Source organism: Rosa chinensis, chromosome 2 (genome assembly GCF_002994745.2).
Source record: "Rosa chinensis cultivar Old Blush chromosome 2, RchiOBHm-V2, whole genome shotgun sequence".
Taxonomy (NCBI): Eukaryota; Viridiplantae; Streptophyta; class Magnoliopsida; order Rosales; family Rosaceae; genus Rosa; species Rosa chinensis.
In genome coordinates this window covers 9,970,178-9,992,678 of record NC_037089.1, presented here as the reverse complement: position 1 = coordinate 9,992,678, position 22,501 = coordinate 9,970,178, and the positions used below count along the sequence as shown (strand labels likewise).

The 22,501-nt window shown below is 41.3% G+C and overlaps 1 protein-coding gene across 1 annotated transcript; it reads right to left on the bottom strand.

Annotated features, from left to right (window-relative positions):
* Positions 1-18,528: 18,528 nt before the first annotated feature.
* On the bottom strand, positions 18,529-21,853 carry LOC112189063 (probable serine/threonine-protein kinase PIX13). Its single transcript, XM_024328331.2, has 6 exons — positions 21,523-21,853; positions 20,965-21,338; positions 19,885-20,020; positions 19,650-19,792; positions 19,426-19,549; positions 18,529-19,199 (listed from the first exon to the last, which is right to left on the bottom strand). The coding sequence occupies exons 1-6, from the start codon at positions 21,581-21,583 to the stop codon at positions 18,769-18,771; spliced, it is 1,269 nt and encodes a 422-aa protein (XP_024184099.1). The 5' UTR covers positions 21,584-21,853; the 3' UTR covers positions 18,529-18,768.
* Between the last annotated feature and the right edge of the window lie 648 nt (positions 21,854-22,501).

Below are 22,501 nucleotides of genomic sequence, written 5' to 3'. Positions count from 1 at the left end.
CATAAGGCCTAACCCAGGCTTAAGATTACGCCATAAAGCCTAAAATTTAGAGGCTAAAGGTCATTTCATGAGGGGAAGATTTGTGAAGAAGGAGAAAGAGAACCAAGGACTGAAAGGCCATTTCTTGAATGTTTCAGAAAATTGGTTGTGAGTATTCCTTGCCCAAAATACAACTATTTAAAGGGACTTCAGGAAAATCTCCACCCTTGGATGGATGGTTAAAGAGTCAAACCGATGTCATTAAATCGAGATTAGTGATTCCAAATCTCGAGAAAAAAGGGATTAGTAGCATGTGAGGAGCGGTTTTTGAGGAGTTAACTATTAAAAGAAGGGATTATTGGCATGTGAGGAGACCGAACAGTTTATGAGGGGGCCTACAAAGATTGGCCCGCAAAGCTCAATTTCAAACAAAGTTCCTCCACGTGGCGTTTCGCTGCAATGGCACCAGTTTCGGTCTGAGTGGCCGTTCTCTGATACGGGCCAGGTTGCGGCCCATTTCTTCAGAAGCAGCCAAAGGTTCATCGAGTTGAGCTTCTTCTGCAACAATCGCATTCTCAACAAAGGCTAAATGGGCTTGGAGGTCGTTGATCTGAAGTTTGAAGTCGGACCTTTGGATTTGTAGTTCCCGCAGGCGGATGGCTCATTCATTTAAAATATCGCGGGAGATGTCCATTTCTTGAGAGACACTATTCAAAGCCTCTTAAGTGTCGTGAGCCTGGGTGTTCGCGGCCGATTGACTTCGACATGCCATATCAAGTTCATTCAGCAGAGAGTCGATAGCACTAAATTGCCACGGAGTTAAAATCTTCTCCTGGCGAAGATACCTTAGAGCTTCCAAGACTCGCGGGAGGATGTCAGTCTCCAATACCCAAGGACCCAGATGTTCGTGAAGCACAATCTTAGCTTCATCCACAGCAGAAGGAGGAGTTACCTCCAACACCCTCATCAATCTCTCGAATCTGGTAGGACGACGAGGCGGCGGAGGCGCTACAGGATCACGAACCACCAATGCAAAAGGGTGGACAGCTTCCTCAGTTTCTTCATCTTCAATAGGTTGGTCTATCCCTTTAGCCACAGGAGAATCTGGAAACTCAACTCGCGGCTCACCATGGGCAAGTGGAGCAGATTCAAGCACAGGGCCCTCGGCTTCGACGGTTGTCTCATTTATTCGCGAGACTTGGGGGGAACCACCACCGTCAGTATCATTTTCCATCTCTGGGGCGACTGTCCCGTTGATAAGACCCTCAGTGTTTGTAGCCACCTCCTCGGTACAAACAGAATCCTGGTCAGATTCAGAAAGTCAGAGAGCTGGGTTGGATCAAAAAGGAAAATGGAAAGCATTGGCCAACAATGGCTTAACTCTTAAGCTGTCGGGTCAATATCTGGTACGTGGTCACCAAGAGGAAGAGGTCTCACCTCATTCACCTTTTGGACCTCTAGTGCTGCGAGAATCTCTGTCGTCATCAGTTCCTTATAAGCGGCAGAAGCCTCAGAGTGGCTTTCCATGCTTTCATGCTCCGAGGAGTCATCATCGGAGATCGCTATTAGAATGGTAGGACCTTGCAGATGCTCTATAGATGTAAGAGACGGAAAGGCGCCACGGGGTTAGTTGATGCTTGAACTAGTGAGAGAGTTGGCTCTTTTGCAGCGGCTGAGGATCCAGCCTCGCTCAAGGGAGAGGGATCAGTGGTCCTCTGACGGACCTGTCAAAAGATATATAATGAAGATCATGCCCAAATTCTAAAATTTAAATAAAATATGAGAGGGCCTAATTTTACCAATCGCATTCCTAGAGGTTCGTCATCTTCAAAACTCTCTTCGATGGATTGAGATCGATCGCGTTTGCAAGCAAAGACAGCAGTGGCCTGTACGAGAAAAGAATCACAATTCAAAAAGGGGGAAAGCACCAAATATGCAAGTTTGGGATCGTTCTTAACCAAATTACCTCAGCGGGATCTTCATCATGAGAAGACTCTCTATCAGGAGTCTCCTCTACTATTGCCTTTTATTTCCTGGCCTGAATAGAGGCTGTCTTGCTCCGGTTAGTTTGCTGCAAAACACACTCAGGAATAAGAGCGGGAAAATCATTTCATGAGGAAAAGGAATGGTGAAGAAAGACAAAAACTTACTGTTGCCCTAAGCTCGTGGATTTGTATCCCTGGACGCGATGAGCAAGAAGGTAGAATAGGTCGCGGGGGTTGTGCTGCAGGGTTGGAGAAGTGCTCAAGAACCTCACGATCCTCCGGACCAGGACTACTCATGCCACGAAAGATCAGGACGAAGAGTTCGTCATGTGGCAGGTCCCAACAGTTCACAGACACTTCTTTCCACCAATCAGCATAATCATCGTCGACATAGTTGAGGGGGTACATCGCTCTGACCCAAGGGGGAATCACTATCAAAGTAAACTGACTCTGAAAGGGGGCTGACCCAGGTGGGGCTAATCTCCGCCAAGAGGTGTAATAATTGGCAGAATCAACCAGAGGCCAGGGTACCAACTGGGCCAACCCAAATTGGCGAGCGAAGTGGTTAGGGGCATAGAGCTCATAACTTACGCAGTCGGTGGCAAGACGAATATCCAAGCAGAAGATGGCGCGAAGAAAGGCCAGGAGGGCTCTTTCGCTATGATCCCGTCCACTGGGCAGAAAGCCATCGTCAAGGGGAGGAGGGAAACGCTTAGAAATGACTATTTTTGGGTCCGACATCTCTCCCAGCAAGTACAAGTAAATAAAACACTTGGACTAGGGAGGAGCTTGATACCTTACATTGCGGCAAAGCCAGTTCCCCAAAAGGGAATCGACTAGAGGTTCCTTTGGAATATCATCGCGAAGGAAGCAAGGGAAATAAATCTGCAGCCAAAAGGCAAGTATCTAGAAAGGGCCACTAATGTCGATATCGAAGGGTCGCATTATGGCCCTATAAAGGGAACGATATAACGCACCCAATACAGGTTGCCTAAGGCCAACGCAAGTACCATTGTAGAGAGCAGTGGCCAGAGAATTCCAAGACCCAGTAGGTTTGTTGGAAGAAATGCAAAAGATAAATTTGCAAAGCCAGAATTCCAGGAATGCGATACCTCCTGTATGGTCACGCTGGGTGCAGTAATAGTCACGCCAGATTGGGTGGGATCTGCTGTGATGCCCCCGACTAGCCATATCCATTCTCAAAGAAAATTGAATGCCATCAAACTGACCATGCACATAGGGGTCAAAGTCAATGGGCAACCCCGTGATGGTAAGAACATCCAGCAGAGTTATGTTCATCTGCCCAAACTGGAAATCGAATTTATTGCTGGAGGTGTTCCAGAAGCAAAAAGCGACGGCTAGCGGTGCAGGGCTAGTATTATGGGGAAGACAGAAGCATAGATCGATGGTTTGGGTGATACCCACCGCATCCCATCGGGCCAAATCTCTCGCTCGGACCTCCTGATACCAAACCTTTTCCTCGCAAGCGACGGTAGGCCAGAAGCCCACTTTCCTCCTTGGTCCCCAACTGCTAAAATCACCAGGCACCTGCCGAAGAGCCGCTATGGGACGGCGGATGGGAAGCCCATAATAGGCCATAGCATCATCTGGAAAACGATCACGAGGTGTGGGACCCAGACTCGCTTGACTATCACCGCCACCAAAGCCCATCAGTCGACTTCTTTCCTCTCCGGTCTGACTTCTACATCGAATACTCATGTTAGTCCTCCAGGTGAATGCGGCTTTCTCAATGATTTCATCTGCCTGATCGATAATGAATGGTTTCTTGGATGCCATTTCTAGGTCGCAAGGAATACTTCTCTATTACACCTTGATTTATAGCTCATATATTTTTCGAGATTAATTTATTAACTGGGCCAGTAAGTGGCCTTAGTTGATAATTAATGAATCATTATTCCATCTTGAGAATCGCATCTAAGGCGACAGTGAAGATACTTCTCCATTACACCTTGATTTATAGCTCAGATATTTTGGAGATTAATTTATTAGTTGGGCCAGTGAGTGGCCCTAATTGATAATTAATGAATTATTATTCCATCTTGAGGATCGCATCTAAGGCGACAGTGAAGATATTCCACCTTTTCTTACCACCGCAGGGCCAGCATAGTGGCCTGATGTTTTTTAATTAAAACATGATTAAAACCGATGCGATTTTAGATGCAAAAGTTGCAGCAAAATATGGTGGTTTCACTTGGTCACATGTCATGATGTCGATAGCCATGATCCAATCATCCTCTTCGGCATAAGACTCGGGAAGGATTAAATGACAGCAAACAGTTTGCTAATTTGCATCTTATTTCGCCAAGTACTGTAGGCCTTGATCTAGCCAGTGAAGAGGCTCCAACACCAACATTTGAGAAAATCAACAGAGAGCCAGCGAACAAGGCATATACTTTTTGCTCTACACATGGCGAAGCTACCACCAAGGAAGAGAAGGATCCTCATTCGTGATCAAAAGCAGTCTCATTCGCATGGGGGGCACACTAAAGTTATGATCTCCTACAACCTGCCCAAGTTTCACCAATTCACTACATACCAGACACCAGATCCATGGGGGCAATAAAGTTGGCAAAGGAAGCGTCAGTTCATGACAAAGGCAATTCAGTAGTGGCATTCAAGCTTTATGGCCTATTTAGAGGCCTATATGGAAACAGTCAAGCCAATACAAGTGGATTTGGAGCAACAACATTATAAGAGTAGTGCTGATTCAAGACCTCTTCAGTCAAGACGAAGACCTTTGACTTCGAGGTCTGGGGGGCAATGTTTGGACCCAAAATGAGCATTTTGGCCTGACAAGGCACGTCTTGGAGAAATTGAGCCAATGTCAGTGGCTCAAGCTATATATTGTCGACAAGTTCGAAATATATATTTATAGGCTAAATAAAGCCTACTACGGAAGCATGGAAGCATGAAAAGTCAACTTTAGCACATTTTCGTACTTCGGCTAGGAGAAACCGAGCTAAACAAGGAATGAGGGGTGGAAGACTAACCAAATGAAATCCAAATGAGCTAAAAATTTCCAGATTAAATCTAGAAAGCCCAAGGATCATTTCTTATGAAGAGTTCCAGAGCTATTTTTGAGTGGAAGGCTTTCAAACAATCAGTCCAATTTTCTACAGAAGCAAAACTGGAAAACTGGACCTGTAAGAGGTCCAGCAGCGTTTCCGGCCCAATCAGTACACCAAAAGCTCTGAAATTTTACCAAGATGATCTACACTCATAGTGGAACATTTTTTTTGAAGAAGTCACGGTCAAAATCTGAGTTCTTGATAGAGATATAATTGAAGGAATAAAGGAGCCGAAAGTGCTTCCTTATCTCCAAAATTCATCATTTCTTATCTCCAATTATGCTTCCTTATCTCCTTATCTCCAAAATTCATCATTCTTTATCTCCAATTATGCTTCCTTATCTCCAAAATTCATCATTTCTTATCTCCAATTAATGCTCCACTATCATTTGTTTAATGCCAACTGCTTTGGCATGGTAGCCTATAAATAGAGGTTACAAATTCATCACTAGACACACAATTCACTCATCAATACATCTCTAAGATGATCTAAGTCTCCCTAGAGCAAACCTCTCTAAGAGAAACTTCTCTCCTTCTCTTTCTCTTACCGGTGACCACACTCCTAGTCCTAGTCTTCTCAGAAGCCAACTTTCAGTGCCACCAAACCCTCTGTCAACATACTTCGGTCCTAGTCTCCTCGAGAGCCGATTGTAGTATCACGACCACAACAGTTACGGAACCAGCCAAGCAAGGGTAACGCCCTCACAAACCAGCCAAGCTAAAGTCACGCTTTAGCAAGTTCTCTCTACTTCCCAGTGGTTCTCGCTCTGCTCGATCTACAACATCGAGTATCGATTGTGATTTTCAAGAAGATTAGCAAAAGTCCTCACCACGAGGCATAAAGAATCCCACTACGAGGTTGGTGCTCTCCTCGTCCACAATTGCTTGAAAGAAGTCAGGTCAAGGGACACCCTCGACGACCGCACCCGAACGCGCAAGAAAAGGGACTGTTGACCAGCTACAACAAAACTGGAGCCAAACAATCGGGTCATGTCAGAATTGACAGACCTACTTGAGATGGCGTCATATCCTCTAATTTTAGGGACATCAATCCTTGCAGGCACATTTGCAGCAGGTATGTGTGATCTCATCACTTTAGCAATATCAGAAAATGTATCAGACATCGATTCTGCTACGTTCTGAAGATCAAGAATTCTCCGCACTTCAATTTTAGACTGTGCGGTTCGGGGATCAAGATGAGACATAGTAGGGCCAGACCAAGACAATTCCTGTCATTCTTGTTGAACATTTATTTTCTTATCTCCCCCTAACGACTGGAAGACTATCTTATCAAAGTGATAATCCGCAAATCTAGCTGTAAAGAGATCGCCTGTCAAGGGTTCTAAATAGCTGACAATAGTTGGAGAGTCATATCCAACATAAATGCCTAATCATCGTTGAAGACCCATTTTAGTGCGCTGTAGCGGCACAATTGGCACATAAACTGCACACCTAAATATGCGTAAATGTGAGACATCAGGCTCATATTCAGTCACCATCTGGGATGCAGAAAAGGGTTGAGTGGCAGTGGGCCTCAGACAAATAAGCACAGATATAAGCAATATTATTGCATAACCCCAAGCAGAAATAGGGAGATTGGTGCGTATAACCAATGCTCTAGCAACCATTTTGGGTGTGAACATGAGGAACAAGATGTTCAATTTCAATCCCAATGGACATGCAATATTCCTCAAAAGTCTTTGATGTAAACTCCCCAACATTGTCTAATCTTATAGACTTAATAGGATGATCAGGGTGGTGAGCCCTTAACTTAATAATTTGGGCTAGGAGTTTAGCAAATATAGCGTTCCTTGTGGACAATAGCATGACATATGACCAGCGTGTCTATGCATTAACCAACACCATAAAATATCTAAATGGTTCGCAAGGTGATTGAATAGGTCCACAAATATCACCTTAGATTCGTTGCAAGAATGGTATGTTTTCTTTAGTGTCCTTTGCATAGGATGGTCTCGATCCTAATTGTGCTAAAGAGCAGGCTTTGCAGAACGAATGATGGGCTTTAGAAACAACCAATGAGGATTTTGGTTGAGCCATGAAGTCACAATGGAGTTTAGAAGTAGGAATCGGAGCCAAAAGAGCATATGTGGTGTCAAAGCCACCCTTGGGCCGCAAGGGGATGGCGGTGTCGGCCTGTAAAGGCCGGTTTTGGGGGAGAATGGCACCATGAGGCGCAGAGGCTCCTTGTTGGTCCAAAATCCAATTTTTACTTCTTTTCATTCTGAAAAATAGATGTCCGTGTGAAGTCTTTAATATACGGATCATCATATCATGACCTGGATGTCCCAAACAGTCATGCCAAAGCCTATATGTGTCGGAATCCCATAAATCATCTCTCATAACATGATTGGATTCAATTATTCGAATAGTGGTTGCATCACTAGATCGACACATAAGTTTCTCTAAGACTCTTTTATGTCCGTAGTCATTAGAAGTGATGCAAAGGAACTCTTGTCCATTCTCACAATGTGTTTCCACATGAAAACCATTGGCTCTTATATCTTTGAAGCTCAATAGGGTTCTTTCTGCCCTAGGAGCGTAAAGAGCTTCGGTGACATTTAAATTTGTGCCATTTGGCAACATAAATTGGGCTAGTCCTCTACCATGAATCAATTGAGATGATCCAGCCATTGTAGTCACAGAAGATCAAGTAGGCGTCATCCATAGGAATAATTGCCTATTTCGAAGACTAGTATGTGTAGCTGCACTATCCACGAGGCATTCTAGCTCTCCGGAAAACATACTAAAAAATAATAAAGTTCGAAATTAAAATATGTCCAAGACATTCAAAAATAAATCGATACTTTATTAATAAAATAGCCAATGATTACATCAAAGTTTTGTAACCATACTCTAATCCAAAATAAAAATCAAACTTTAGACAAATTGTAGTCACTCAATCCGTTTGGTAACTCCAATTAAATATGACCAGGAAAGTAGGAAGAGATGTCGGTTGAGCGAGGCTCACTTAAATACCACTAATCTCAACTAGTTTCCTCGACATCACACTTAATTAGGTGAGCCTAGTGAGAAAGAGTTAATCCAATAAGTCATTTTATTGATTAAGGCATGATTGCCATTACATAATTCTTGGAAAAATAAAAGAATATACTAATCAAAATCTGCAGCATCCTTGTGCAATTCTTTGTCATATTTGAAGTCCGCTATTGTGAGGTTGACATCATTGTCATCACCATCATCTCCTTCTTCGGCAAGATAGACCTCTTGCTCTCTTAGGTCTCTATATGTTTTGTAACGCGCAGCTAATTGATTGCTTGCATTGCATTGCTTGAACCAATGCTCAGTTGATCCACATCGATGACACACGTCATTGTGATTTCCTCTCTTTAATTGAGGTGCATTGTTAGCACTTGGTTGGCGTCCCCTAGGGGATTGACACCATTCCCATGGCCTTGGGTGACTCCACCACATCTTGGAGCCCCACGGCCTCCTCTCCCACGTTGCCATGTATTGCCACATGTCCGTCCTTCATTTTGACGATTACCTTCCTTTGTAGGGCGATTGTATGGATCAATACATCCGTTTTGTCCCTTATTTTTAGGGTTCCACTCCTTGCGCCCTCCTTTGGGTGCATTATTATAATTCGCCTCTTGAATGCTCTTAGTTCTGACAGGCCTTGAATTATAATTTTTCACGAGGATATTATCATGTTTTTCAGCTACAGAGATGACATTAATTAGCTTATGAAACCTCCTGATCCGTCCAGCATTGTACTCACCTCGGTATTGCTTTGATACTAAAATTACTGAGACGAGGAAGGTGGAGAGAGTCTGCTCAATTAGCTCTTGCTCTGTGACAGGTTGTCCACAGAACCCCAACATGATTTTGAGGTGTAGAGCTTCTGAATTATATTCAGCTACGGATTTGAAGTGCACGAATCGTAGATTGCTCCATTTCAAGTCAGGGAGGAGGGAGTCCTTGACATTGCCAAATCGCTCTTCTAGCGCAACCCATAATTCTCTAGCATCCTTGATTGCCATGTACTCCGATTAGAGTGATTTATCCATGTGGCGTCTCATCAAGATGAGAGCGGTGGCATTATTTGTAGCCGTACACTCAAATATAAGTGCAGGGTTTGGTGCCTGAATTACAGGTAGGATCCCTTTGGAAGTGAGATGGTTCTCAACATTCGTGACCCAACTATGATATTTCGAGCCAGTTGAGTCAAGCATAGGAAAGTCAAGCTTCCATTTTGACATCTTGAAAACAAGAAGAAGGATATTAGTTTCGGAGTTAAAACTTCCACGACAATTAATAAATAATAAGATTTCCGAGCTATGCTACTAAGAAATTTTGGATTAGACCAAAACAATGATGTTTATATGGTCATAAATCGATGCTTGCGGACGCTCTTAGTCCGAAGTCTTAAGAACGCTCTTAGTTCATTTATAGCGTGAATCCCCACGATTCTGTTTTTAAAGAACCGAACCCACGTTATAAGAAAGGTGGGATGTAGAAGAAGGGAGGTTGCAAGTCCCCGAGAAAAAGAACAAGAAAATAAATTTCGGAAAGAGGGAACGGTAATGTAAATACTTGTTATTTTGTATCTTGAAAACTCGAAAACTTGATCTTTGGAGTTGGTGTCGAATGGGAGGTCTTGGTGGCTTGGTGGTGATGTGCGGCCTGTTGTGAGCTGTAGTTTGCATTTGCTGCCAGTTGGTAGCGTAGGATGGAAGTTAGCAAAGCTAGCTAAAGGACGCAGACGCTGCAGGAGCAGCAGGGGCTGTGGTGATGCTGCAGAGGCAGCGATGCTCAGATGTGTGGCTGTCCGAGAGGTTGCAAGAGGGGGTTGGGCCGAGAGGTGCGACAAAGTTGCAGGGGCAGCAGTAGATCGATGAAAGTTGCAGGCGCACGGGCGAGTAGGTGGGAAGCAACGGGCGCAGTAGGTGGCAGCGGTGGTGGAGAAGGTAATGGTGAAGAGTATTTTTATTTTTGTGGTTAGGGTTCGTGCTGATAACGTGTTTAAGAATATGAGAATTGAGAGAGATTGATGAGAGAATTGTGTGTTTCATTATGGAGAATAGGAGTCCAATATATAGGGATTACAAAATACATGTTCTACTGTTACAAGAAAAACTATTCCGAATAAGACTAAGAATTCTAGAACATTCTCTCCTATTACAATCATGGAACTAATCCTAGTTTGATTAGGCACACATAAGTCGATTTCCTTCAACAAAATTAATTCTTACTTGGTAGGGGAAAGATCAACATATAACTCCACAATTTCTATTAACATATTGGTGAGAAAACAAGAACGTGTAATTTTGGGCCAAATTTGTATGTTACAATTTTGAGTATAAATCATTGTCTTTAAGAAGTTATTTATTTATTTATTTAGAAAGTTAAGTTATCCAATTTTGATCAAATTAGAGTTAAAATTAAAAATTCAAACTAGATAAATTGAATTTATAATTTACTTTCGATTGAAGAAACGTTAAAAAACAATACCTCTCCATATATGCCTGATATAAGTCCATTCATTTTTTGTAAGGGAGCTTCTATTCATACGTCCAAAATTAGTATTTAGACCTCTCTCTTTTTCCAAGGAATAGTTAACTTTGTCAATTCAAGTCAAATTACCAATAAGAACATAAAAGAGAAAAAAAAAGGCCTTTTCTTATCTCTAGTAGTTTTCAACTTGGAGAAAACCTTCTCTTCCAACATAAACTCTAAAATCACTGACCATTGTATCGCACCAATGTCTAACACTCTGGTTTCTCGATTAGTACTACTAAAACCTAGAAGCATCCACTTGAGAAAATTGAAATTTTGGTTTTGCATCTTGATTACATGGTTTGATGTTCTCGATTTGTACTATTGTACTCAAAACTAGAAGCATCCACTTCATAAACTTAGAATTTTGGTTCTTGGTTTGATTAAATGGTTCGATTTGGCACCATTTTTTTTATGCAGGCCATTGGGAAGAATGATTAGTATTTGTCCTTAGAGGGTCCAGGACGTAATTGTGTTTGATCTTACTTTGAATGGCCTTTTATTTAATTACTCTTCTATAATTGTAGACTTTTCGATGTTGGATTTCTTTGTTTTCACTTCAATTCTATCTAACTATCTGATTGTTAGATTTCTTTGTTTTCACTTCAATTCACTTGTACTATAGTTTCATAGACTTGATAGCATGGTAGATTTTGTTGTTGTTGTTGTTGTTGTAATACAATAGCAGTACACAAAGGCCAGAAGGTGAAAAAGAGAAAAACAAAGCAAGAAAGCATAATAGTAACATAAACCAAACTGAAACAAAAGTCAAACTATGATAGTTAGAATTTTGGAAGAAAGACTAAAAAATACATATGGATGAAAGAAACAAAATAGAAGCGACAAAATTATGTTCTAAGACTACCGCTTGGAATTTTTTTATATTTTTTTTCAAAGGTAAAATAGGATTGTGAATTGTTCAAAATTTGAAGGAGGTCCATTATCGATTTTGGAGGTATGAATAGAATCTAGAAAAAAAAAAAGGATTTTTATTGATTTTATTGGACAATGGGCATTTTGGGAAAATTAGGGAGGTGTAGATAGCATATTGGTATTTTGTAAAAATAAGTTAGAGATCTATTAAGTGGGGAGGTCCAAACACCAATTTTAGAGGTATGAATAGAAACTCCATTTTCGTAACTAGTCCAGAATAAAAAAATTCAAGACCTTTCTTTATATATGTCATAATGTTTAAGGAAAAAGAGATTCGAGAGAAATTGTAGAGAGAATTGTATCATATTATTGAGAATAGGAGCCCTATATATAGGGATTACAAAGTACTAGTTCTAATGTTACAAGGAATACCAATCCGTGTAGGATTGGGAAATCTAGAACCTTCTCTCCTATTACTTCTCCTAGTTTGATAAGGCACACTAAATCGATATTCCTTCAACACTCCCCCTTGTGCCGCTCAAACTTGGTGGTGACGCTTCATTCGTTGCCTCGTTAAAAACCTTGCCAGGTAACAAAAACCCTGTGGGATAAAAATAACCCTGGTCGAAGGACAAAAAGAGCACAACACGTCCTTCACTCTTCGAGATCGCACATGTAGACATCATAACTCCCCCTGATGTCGATATCTCCCCCTGATTGCTATAATCGTGGGAGTTCGGATAACTTTCTCAATCCGATGCTCTTCACATGTTTCTCGAAGGTGGATTTAGGTAACGACTTAGTGAATAAGTCCGCTACATTATCCTCTGATCGGATTTGATTCACTTCAATCTTTAGAAGTGATTGTTGTTGCTGATTATAAAAGAACTTAGGCGATATATGCTTGGTGTTGTCGCCCTTGATGAAACCTAACTTCATTTGTTCAATACAAGCTGCATTATCCTCATAAATGCATGTAGGTTCATCTGTGGTAGACTTCGAACCACAACTTCCTTGAATATGTCTAATTACAGACCTTAGCCATATACATTCACGAACGGCTTCATGTAGAGCAATAATCTCTGCATGATTTGAGGAAGTAGCAACAAGGGTCTGTTTTGTAGACCTCCAAGATATCGCAGCGCTTCCCATGGTAAAGACATAACCAGTTTGGGAGCGACCTTTGTGAGGGTCAGAGAGGTACCCTGCATCAGCAAAACCCATCAAGACATCATTGTCGTTTTGATGGAGGGAGATAGGAGAACGCCGGCCACCATGAGCGGTGGCGGCGCCGGCGGCGGCAACATGGCCGGCGGCCATTCCATGGACGGGGGCGTTCTGCCTTTTGGGGTCCAATCCCAATTTTCCGTCATTCCTTTTCTCTCTGTAGGGATAGAATAGGCCCATATCAATTGTACCTCTTAGGTATCGAAAGATTGTCTTTATACCAATCCAATGGCGGCGTGTTGGCGCAGAGCTATGTCGAGCTAACAAGTTCACTGCGAATGAGATATCCGGTCTTGTGCATTGAGCTAAGTACAATAATGCGCCTATTGCACTCAAATAGGGCACCTCGGCCTCTAATGGTTCTTCGTCCTCATCCCTTGGACGAAACGGATCTTTTCCGGGCTCAAGACTACGGCCGATCATGGGAGTACTCGTAGGCTTTGCTTTATCTTCATTAAAGCGCCTTAGGATTTTCTGAGTATATGCAGACTGATGGATCAAGATTCCATCACTACGGTGCTCGAGTTCTAAACCGAGACAAAACCGTGTTTTCCCAAGATCTTTCATCTCAAATTCGGATTTCAAGTATTTAGCAGTTTCCTTCAACTCATCTAGAGTTCCAATTAGGTTCATGTCATCGACATAAACTGCTACGATTACAAATCCGGAACTTGTTCTTTTAGTGAACACGCATGGGCATATTTCATTATTAATATATCCCTTCCCAATCAAGTAGTCACTTAGACGGTTATACCACATCCGTCCGGATTGTTTTAATCCATATAGTGAGCGTTTTAATCTTATTGAAAACGCGCTCCGTGGTTTAGAGCCACTTGATTTGGGTAATTGAAGTCCATCTGGAACCTTCATATATATCTCTGAATCTAGATCCCCATAGAGATATGCTGTAACCACATCCATAAGCTGCATGTCAAGTTTTTCGGAAACTACCAAACTGACAAGGTAACGGAACGTTATCACGTCCATTACGGGAGAATATGTCTCCTCGTAGTCGATTCCAGGGCGTTGTGAGAAACCTTGCGCCACAAGGCGGGCTTTGTATCTTACAACCTCATTTTTCTCATTACGCTTTCTAACAAAGACCCATTTATGGCCAACAGGCTTTACATTTGGGGGTGTCTGCGTTACAGGCCCAAATACCTGTCTCTTTGTTAGTGAATCCAATTCAACCTGGATCGCATCTTTCCATTTAGGCCAATCCGCTCTTCGTTGACATTCTTCAACAGAGCGAGGTTCGATATCATCATATTCTATAATCCCTTTCGCAATATGATATGCAAATGCATCATCAATCGCCATAGAATTTCTATCCATCATCTCATGTACACTAGTGTAATTTATGGAGATCTCTCTATTCTCTGGAGTTGGTTCTGACATTGGAGCGTCCCCCAATGATGTCTCTTGGACATAACCATAATCCGGAATATTCTCATGAGATGGATTATTTATATCGATGATTAATGGATTATTTTGTGCCAAACTCGCTTTCTTTCTTGGGCGAGAATCCATCGAACCTATGGGCCTCCCGCGCTTCCTGGCGGGAGCCGTGGGCCTAGCCATAATGTCACCATCATTAAGAGATGGGATGTTGGTGCCATGCTCATGCATTCTTGAGTTGGCGTCATGTCCTCTACTTTTAGGGACATCAATCCTTGCAGGCACGTTTGCAGCAGGTATGTGTGATCTCGTCACTTTAGCGATATCAGAAAACGCATCAGGCATCGATTCTGCTACGTTCTGAAGATCGAGAATTCTCCGCACTTCAATTTCGGACTGTGCTGTTCGGGGATCAAGATGAGACAGAGTGGGGACAGACCACGACAATTCCTGTCGTTCCTGTTGAACATTTATGTTCCTATCTCCCCCTAACGACGGGAAGACTGTCTCATCGAAGTGACAATCCGCAAATCTTGCGGTAAAGAGATCGCCTGTCAAGGGTTCTAAATAGCGGACAATGGTTGGAGAATCATATCCAACATAAATGCCTAATCGTCGTTGAGGACCCATTTTGGTGCGCTGTGGCAGCGCAATAGGCACATAAACTGCACACCCAAATATGCGTAAGTGTGAGACATTAGGCTCATACCCAGTCACCATCTGGGACGCAGAAAAGGGTTGAGTGGCAGTGGGCCTCAGACGAAGAAGCACAGCTGCATGCAATATTGCATAGCCCCAAGCAGAAATAGGGAGATTGGTGCGCATTACCAATGCCCTAGCGACCATTTGTAGTCGTTTAATGGCGGGTTCTACGAGACCATTTTGGGTGTGAACATGAGGAACTGGATGTTCAACTTCTATCCCAATGGACATGCAATAATCATCAAAAGTCTTTGATGTAAACTCCCCAGCATTGTCTAACCTTATAGACTTAATAGGATGATCAGGGTGGTGAGCCCTTAACTTAATTATTTGTGCTTGGAGTTTAGCAAATGCAGCGTTCCTTGTGGACAATAGCATGACATGTGACCAGCGTGTCGATGCATCAACCAACACCATAAAATATCTAAATGGTCCGCATGGTGGTTGAATAGGTCCACAAATATCACCGTGGATTCTTCGCAAGAATGGTATATTTTCTTTAGTGTCCTTTGCATAGGATGGTCTCGATCCTAATTTTGCTAAAGAGCAGGCTTTGCAGAACGAATGATGGGCTTTAGAGACAACCAATGAGGATTTTGGTTTAGCCATGAAGTCACAATTGACTTTAGAAGTAGAAGGAGGAGTCAAACAATGATCCATGGCGTCAATGCCATGTTGTTGCCGTAGGGGGTAGACGGCGCCGGCCCTAAGTGGCCGGTCTTGCACAGTCTTGGCGCCGTGAGGCGCAGGTGCATCTCCTCGAACCAATTTTTGGTTTTTACTTCTCTTCGTTCTGAAGAATGGATGTCCGTGTGAAGTCTTTAATATACGGATCATCATATCACGACCTAGGTGTCCCAGACGGTCATGCCAAAGCCTATATGTGTCAGAATCCCATAAATCATCTCTCATAACATGATTGGATTCAATTATGCGAATAGTGGTTGCATACAACCCACTAGATCGACACATAAGTTTCTCTAATACTCGTTTATGTCCGTAGTCATTAGAGGTGATGCAAAGGAACTCTTGTCCATTCTCACAATGTGTTTCCACATGAAAACCATTGGCTCTTATATCTTTGAAATAATAAAGTTCGAAAAACATGTCTACGACATGAGATAAAATAAATCGATACTTTATTAATAATATCCAATGATTACATCAAAGTTTCGTGACCATAATCTAATCCAAAGAAAAATCAAACATTAGACAAATTGTAGTCACTCAATTCGTTCGGTAATTCCAATTAAATATGACCAGGGAAGTAGAGAGAGATGTCGGTGGAGCAAAGCTCTCTTAAGTACCACTAATCTCAATTACTTTCCTAGACATCATACTTAATTGAGTACGCCTAGAGGAAAAGAGATAATCCAATAAGTCATTTTATTGATTAAGGCATAATTACCATTACATAATTCTTGGAAATTAAAAGACTATTCTAAATAAAAATCTGCGGCATTCTATCTTCATCGCCAGATTTAAAGTCTTTTATAGCTCGATGTATTACCATTGATCAGGTACTCCATAAAATATCATGAAGAGGATGCTCTCTTGATTGAGGTGTATTGACACAATACATATGGTCCCTAGAACCAATGGCGTTGGAATAGTGCAATCATGGCCAAAAATGGCACCATGGTGTCCAACCCTATACCCTCAACGTCATGACTCCTATGGTCATGTTAGGGTTTTCTCAATCAATTTGTTATTTTGTGTTTTTCCACAAGCATGCATAAATAATATGATGCAGAGAGCCTCCGAACAATATTTCATAACTCTTTTAAAGTTATAGTGAAGCAGATATTATTCCATCGTGCTTCTATGTTCGGAAAGTTGTGAATGTTACTAAAACGTTCACTAGGCGCAACCCAAAGGTTGTTAGCGCTATCCTCATTCATGTACTCAAACTGGAGGGCCATCTTCATGTGGCGCTTCATCAGGGTAAATGCCCTGGAATTTTCTATCTCAGTTTGTGAGTCTTGAGCGGTTCCTTTAGAACAGGGCTCTTGGATTGTAGGCAAATAAATATCCCGTGCCCGTTGAATCCAATGGAGTAAAATCGAGCTCGTTCAAGTCTTACATCCTGAAAGGAAAGCAAGAACGTATTAGTTTCGGAGTCAATGCTTCCACGAAAACTAATATAAGATTTCTGAGCCTTAATGCTACCAAGAAATCGATTTCCAAGAATATTTGGATTAGACCGAAACAATGATGTTTAAATGGTCAAAATCTATGCTCACGAACGCTCTTAGTCCGTAGCTTACGAACGCTCTTAGTTCGTTAAATCGATGCTTACGGACGCTCTTAGTCCGAAGTCTTACGAACGCTCTTAGTTCGTTAATTGCGTGAATCCCCACGATTCCGCTTTTCAAGAATCGAACCCACGTTATAAGAAAGGTGGGATGTAGAAGAAGGGAGGTTTTTAAGTCCCCGAGAAAAGAAGAAATATTTAAATTTCGAATTATAGGAACTTCAAAACTTACTCTTTTGAATACTTACTTGTTGAAAATTCGGAGCAAATTCTGTTCTGAACAGCTTGTACTTCGATTGGTGTACAGATCTCAATATAACTCCGATAAGGCTGAAATTCGGAGGTTAGATGGAAGAGACAGAGACGAACAACTTTGATGAAGAAAGTTTTTCGATCTGAGCTTCCGAACTAGACGTTTCGAGGCTTGCAATAAGACGGATGTGCACAGGAACGGGAAAAAGATGCAGTGGGTGTGCGTTGGCTTGTTTGCGCAGCAGGGATGCTTCGGTGGTAGCAGGCTGGAACGCAGGGCTGCAGGGAGGGGGCAGCAGGGGCTTCTGTGCAAGGTTGCAAGCGCACGGGCGTTCGGGCTGCAGCGAAGGTTCGGCTAGCTTGGGCTAGGGGCTGCTTTGTGAATGAGTTTTGGTTTTCTGTTTTGTGGTTAGAGTCGTGCTGATAACGTGTTTAAGGAAAAAGAGATTCGAGAGAAATTGTAGAGAGAATTGTATCATATTATTGAGAATAGGAGCCCTATATATAGGGATTACAAAGTACTAGTTCTAATGTTACAAGGAATACCAATCCGTGTAGGATTGGGAAATCTAGAACCTTCTCTCCTATTACTTCTCCTAGTTTGATAAGGCACACTAAATCGATATTCCTTCAACACATAATGCATTTTTAACAGAAATTGCTATATATGCTTTCTAGTTCACCATGCACTTAACATGAGCTGGTCTTGCAGTCGCAGATGGTGGATACTGGATATGGGTATTTCATTTGTGGCTGTCTCAACTCTCACCAACCTGTCAACTGGGCCTTTATATCCCACTTATCTATTGTCTAATTGAATGTAATCATGCTCATGATCTTTTATAATTCATGATACATTATTAAAGCATTACCATCTTTCTGCTAATGAATGTATGGATTAGGATTCTTACAATAATTCTAGAGCTTGTTATATAGATTTGTGCTATCCTCAGGTTTCAATTGGGTTTTACAATTTACAATAATTCTAGAACTTCTTTTTGCAAAACCAGCTCACAAAGATCAGTACGAAAATCTGAGTTTATGCCAACACTTTCCCCCAACTGTGATACCATGTTAACCCATGGATAGTTGCAGCAAAATCCGCTTACAAGGAAAGAGTGTTCATGTGCTTGTTTACTCTGTATTACCAAGGTATCCAGAGATGTAGTACTACGGTAACACAGCGATTGCTATGACGAAAAAAAATGAGATAGAAAAGTTGATACTCGTGTGGTCTATAGAACAATATATCATCTGATTCAGCAGAAGTGCTGTCTACATGAACAAAATTTGTTATGAACTAAAACAATGGCTACAAAAAATAAAAAATCAACATGGGAAATAAAAGAACAAAAGGTGATCGACTGTTCTAACATTCTGATTAGTCTCAATGTTTGAACATACAATTATGATTTGTGAGAGTCCAACCTTAACACTTGGTCTTCTCAGGTGCTTGATTGACATTCTCATCTCACGCAGTGGCTTGGTACCTGGAGTGAAGCGGAGAACGACGAACAGGCTCTTGAAGTACATAGGATCGAGTAATAGAAGTAGTTTGCCTAGAGGTAATTAGTAATGATGGCTTTGGTTTTTCTCTGATTGCCTGAACCTGTTCCAGTTCTTCCAAGACTTCTTTCATGGAAGGCCGGCTTTTAGGATCTGGCGCCAGGCATTTTAGAGTAATATTTGCTGTCTGTAATGCTGCCTTGAAGGAATATTGGCCCTCCATCCTTGCATCCATAATCGTTTTTAACTTTCTTCGATGAGGAAGAAGTGGTTTAGCCCAGTCCACCAGATTAAGTTGCTCCTTAGGGCGTTTTGTATCGAGTGCTCGTAACCCTGTCAGAATTTCAAGCAGCACAACACCGAAACCATACACGTCGCTCTTCACATACAAATGACCTGTCGAAAAGATGATGCACTTTATATGTTAAATTTGGCTTGTATATATGCCTGTTTGTAAAGGATTTGAATTTACAGCCTCATTTATCAATTTCCTAGTAGAAATCAAACTCTACGGGGCTCAAGGGCTGGTCTTGGTGATGAGACGGGGTAAAAAAGAACAAAGACATACTTCATATATGAAATTCGGAAACTTAGCTTCCATTTTTACTATAGATATCATTACCTGTTGCAATGTATTCTGGAGCAGCATAACCATATGTCCCCATAACTCTAGTTGACACATGTGATTCTCCACCAGTTGGTCCCAATTTCGCCAAGCCAAAATCTGAGATTTTTGCATTATAATTCTGCAGAAGATATCACCAGAAGATGTTAGGCACAAAATAAAGCAGAATCCAATATAGTGAATCAGAATACGAAAGGCTGGGATTGGAAAAAAGAACTAACCCCATCAAGCAATATATTTGAGGCCTTGAAATCTCTATATATGATTTGCTTTTCTGAACTGTGCAAGAATGCTAGGCCTCGAGCTGCTCCAATAGCTATTCTGATTCTAATGTCCCAAGATAGTGGTTCAATGTTAGGATTCCCTGCTCGAAGCGATTTATAGAGTCAATACCACGAATTCATGATGATGAACTTAAGCAAAAATGTTTTGTTTTCACAATGATTTTGTACGTACTTCTGAAAAGATGATTCTCCAAGCTACCTTTCTGCATGAACTCATAAACAAGGAGTAGCTCCGTGTCTTCCCAACAGTATCCCAATAGCCTGACAAGGTTGGGATGAGAAAGCCTTCCTAGAAAGTTCACTTCTGACTGCATTATCAAATGACAGGAAAGACATTACTATTAGCTTCAAAAGAAAGTATAATAGAGAAAATGGGTTAACACCCCTGAGAACCAAACTATACATAACTAGGAGAGCAATCACAATGTGCCATGAGAAACACACCACTATCTGGCATTGGGGTTTAAAAGAATTATTCGGCCTTTAGTGCGTTAAATTTAGATGCCAAAGGAAACATTTTGATCCTCGTGTTGAATGATCTCAAGTCTCTTCACAAAATTGGTGGTTTCAATTGAAAATGAGTTGGAAGTCCCAACTCCCAATGCTATCCCATATCAATTATCAATTTCCCACAATGCAACTCGCTACAAAATTCTCCTAAAAAAGAAACTCGCTACAAAATTGGGGAATGTGGGATTTAAATCAAAAACTTTCGTTCAATAAAACATTTCCGAAAACTTCAGCTGCACTGAGTTGAAAATGTATATCGAGCTAACTCTAATCAAGTTTGGGCACAGCATTGAATTTAAACACATTAACAATGGTTTTGAACATGGTTAGGAAGATTAAGTTTCCAAACAAAATGGTGCAAGGAGAAAATGCACGACAAAGAATCTTCTACATTCTGACAAAATCAATGCATAGACTTATTGTACAGGTAACCTTGAAATCAATAGAACAAGACAGATCTTTCCTTGTTTCTTTGTTCATTAGTCAACCTCTAACAAACTTTCATTGGCTTGTAAAAACTGTAACATGAAGCAATGGAGGAGGTATGTGGGGCCCCCATCCAGTTCAGATGAATTCTAATGGAATTGAAAATAATAAATAGCAGAAATAATCTTAATTGTGGGCGATAGGCTTTTGCCAAATAAAGATGCCAACTTTATAATACTAGATGGATAAAAAAAACACATGGTCACCATTAAAAATGCTCAATAATGCATTGTTAGAGTGGAGGAAAAACAATCACCTGCCACTCTTGGAAACCTTGCATACTTTCAGGGTTTAATTTCTTGACAGCAACCATCATTCCAGTGCCAGCCTTACATGGTTGAAGAGTTTTCTCATCCACCCAACCTTTGAAAACTCTACCAAATCCTCCCTCACCCAGAATTTGATCTGACTTGAAGTTCTTGGTAGCAGATTTCATATCTGCAAAACTGAAGACTCTCAAAGTTGATGTCTCCAAAATTTCGCCATCCGTTGACTGCTGATCATCATCAAATCTTGGGCTTAGTGTTGATGTTGTTGCTTCTGAAAAATGAGAAAATTGACTTCTCATTGTGCTGCTGCTTGTCTCAGTTGTCTGTGAAACTCTATTCCTGCTGTGAATTTCAATTGTCCCTATAGAAATGAACACAAAAGATGCATACATCAGATATGGATTATGCAGATCAAACACAAAGTAAGAAAGATCAACATGGAAAAAGAGAAAGAACCCATCGTTCTTTGAGACATCAGAGAAAGTTTTGATCTTTTCAGTGACCCAATTGTCTTTGCTTTGATTCAACTTGGAAGTAATAGTTACCTGTAGTTGATGTTGTGATGGTGTTAGGGAGAGTAGCAGGAGATCCAAAGCAGATACCCATTTTCAGTCTATGTCAACTAATTCTCTCTCTCTCTCTTTTGTACTAGAACAACATGGATCATAATTTGCGGAGGGAATTAGAGCAAAAGGAGCTTAAAGGAGAAGTAAAAGAGAATGAGAGAAGTGGGTTTTCTATGCTGCTTGGTGGACTTTATAAATAGTTGGAGTGTTGGACCTGGTGTTCTTGGCAGTTGCCATGAAATTCACTATGTTGTTTCATTATTAGTGACTAGTTGTGGATTATTTCCGTTGTCAAACGCCATTTTCTTCTTCTTCTTCTTAAAAGTCGTCATTTACTAATGCTTTTAGTTAGTTAGTTTAAGCCTTGGGCGACTCAACGCAGATAGGACTGGTTGTTTTCAGACTCTAAATCACACGCGATAAGTGGCCACAAGGTTTCAAATGTAAAAAGAAAATTAGAGGTCACTATTTGTATATTGATTAGCTTATTCCATACTTCACAAATTCCATACTTCACAAAATTTTGAAATGAGAATTCTTATGGATTTATAATTTGCTTTTGTTAGGGTAAAGCGCCGTCCGGACGTCACTTATACTTAATGATATTGGGTTTGCAATCTTTAACCAAGAAGTTCTTTTTATTTGGAGACTTTAAGGACTTGTATATACCTCTAGTATTACTATGTCACTAAGTATAAGTAACATTCTTTTAATGGGACCACAAAATACGGTGGGATCCGACCACGACATATATCCCGTAGACCAGTACCTGAGTTACCTCATCATGGCGGAAGCCGGCCAAGACCTCACTAGCAGGCCACCCTCTGAGCCTCACCAATATGCTTCGTGACATATATTTGTACACTAGAATAGGCCTTAGCATTCATTTTGAAAGAGCGTTTCACCAAATATGCTCTTTCAAATGAATGCTAAATGAATGAAATATGTTCTGGGAACA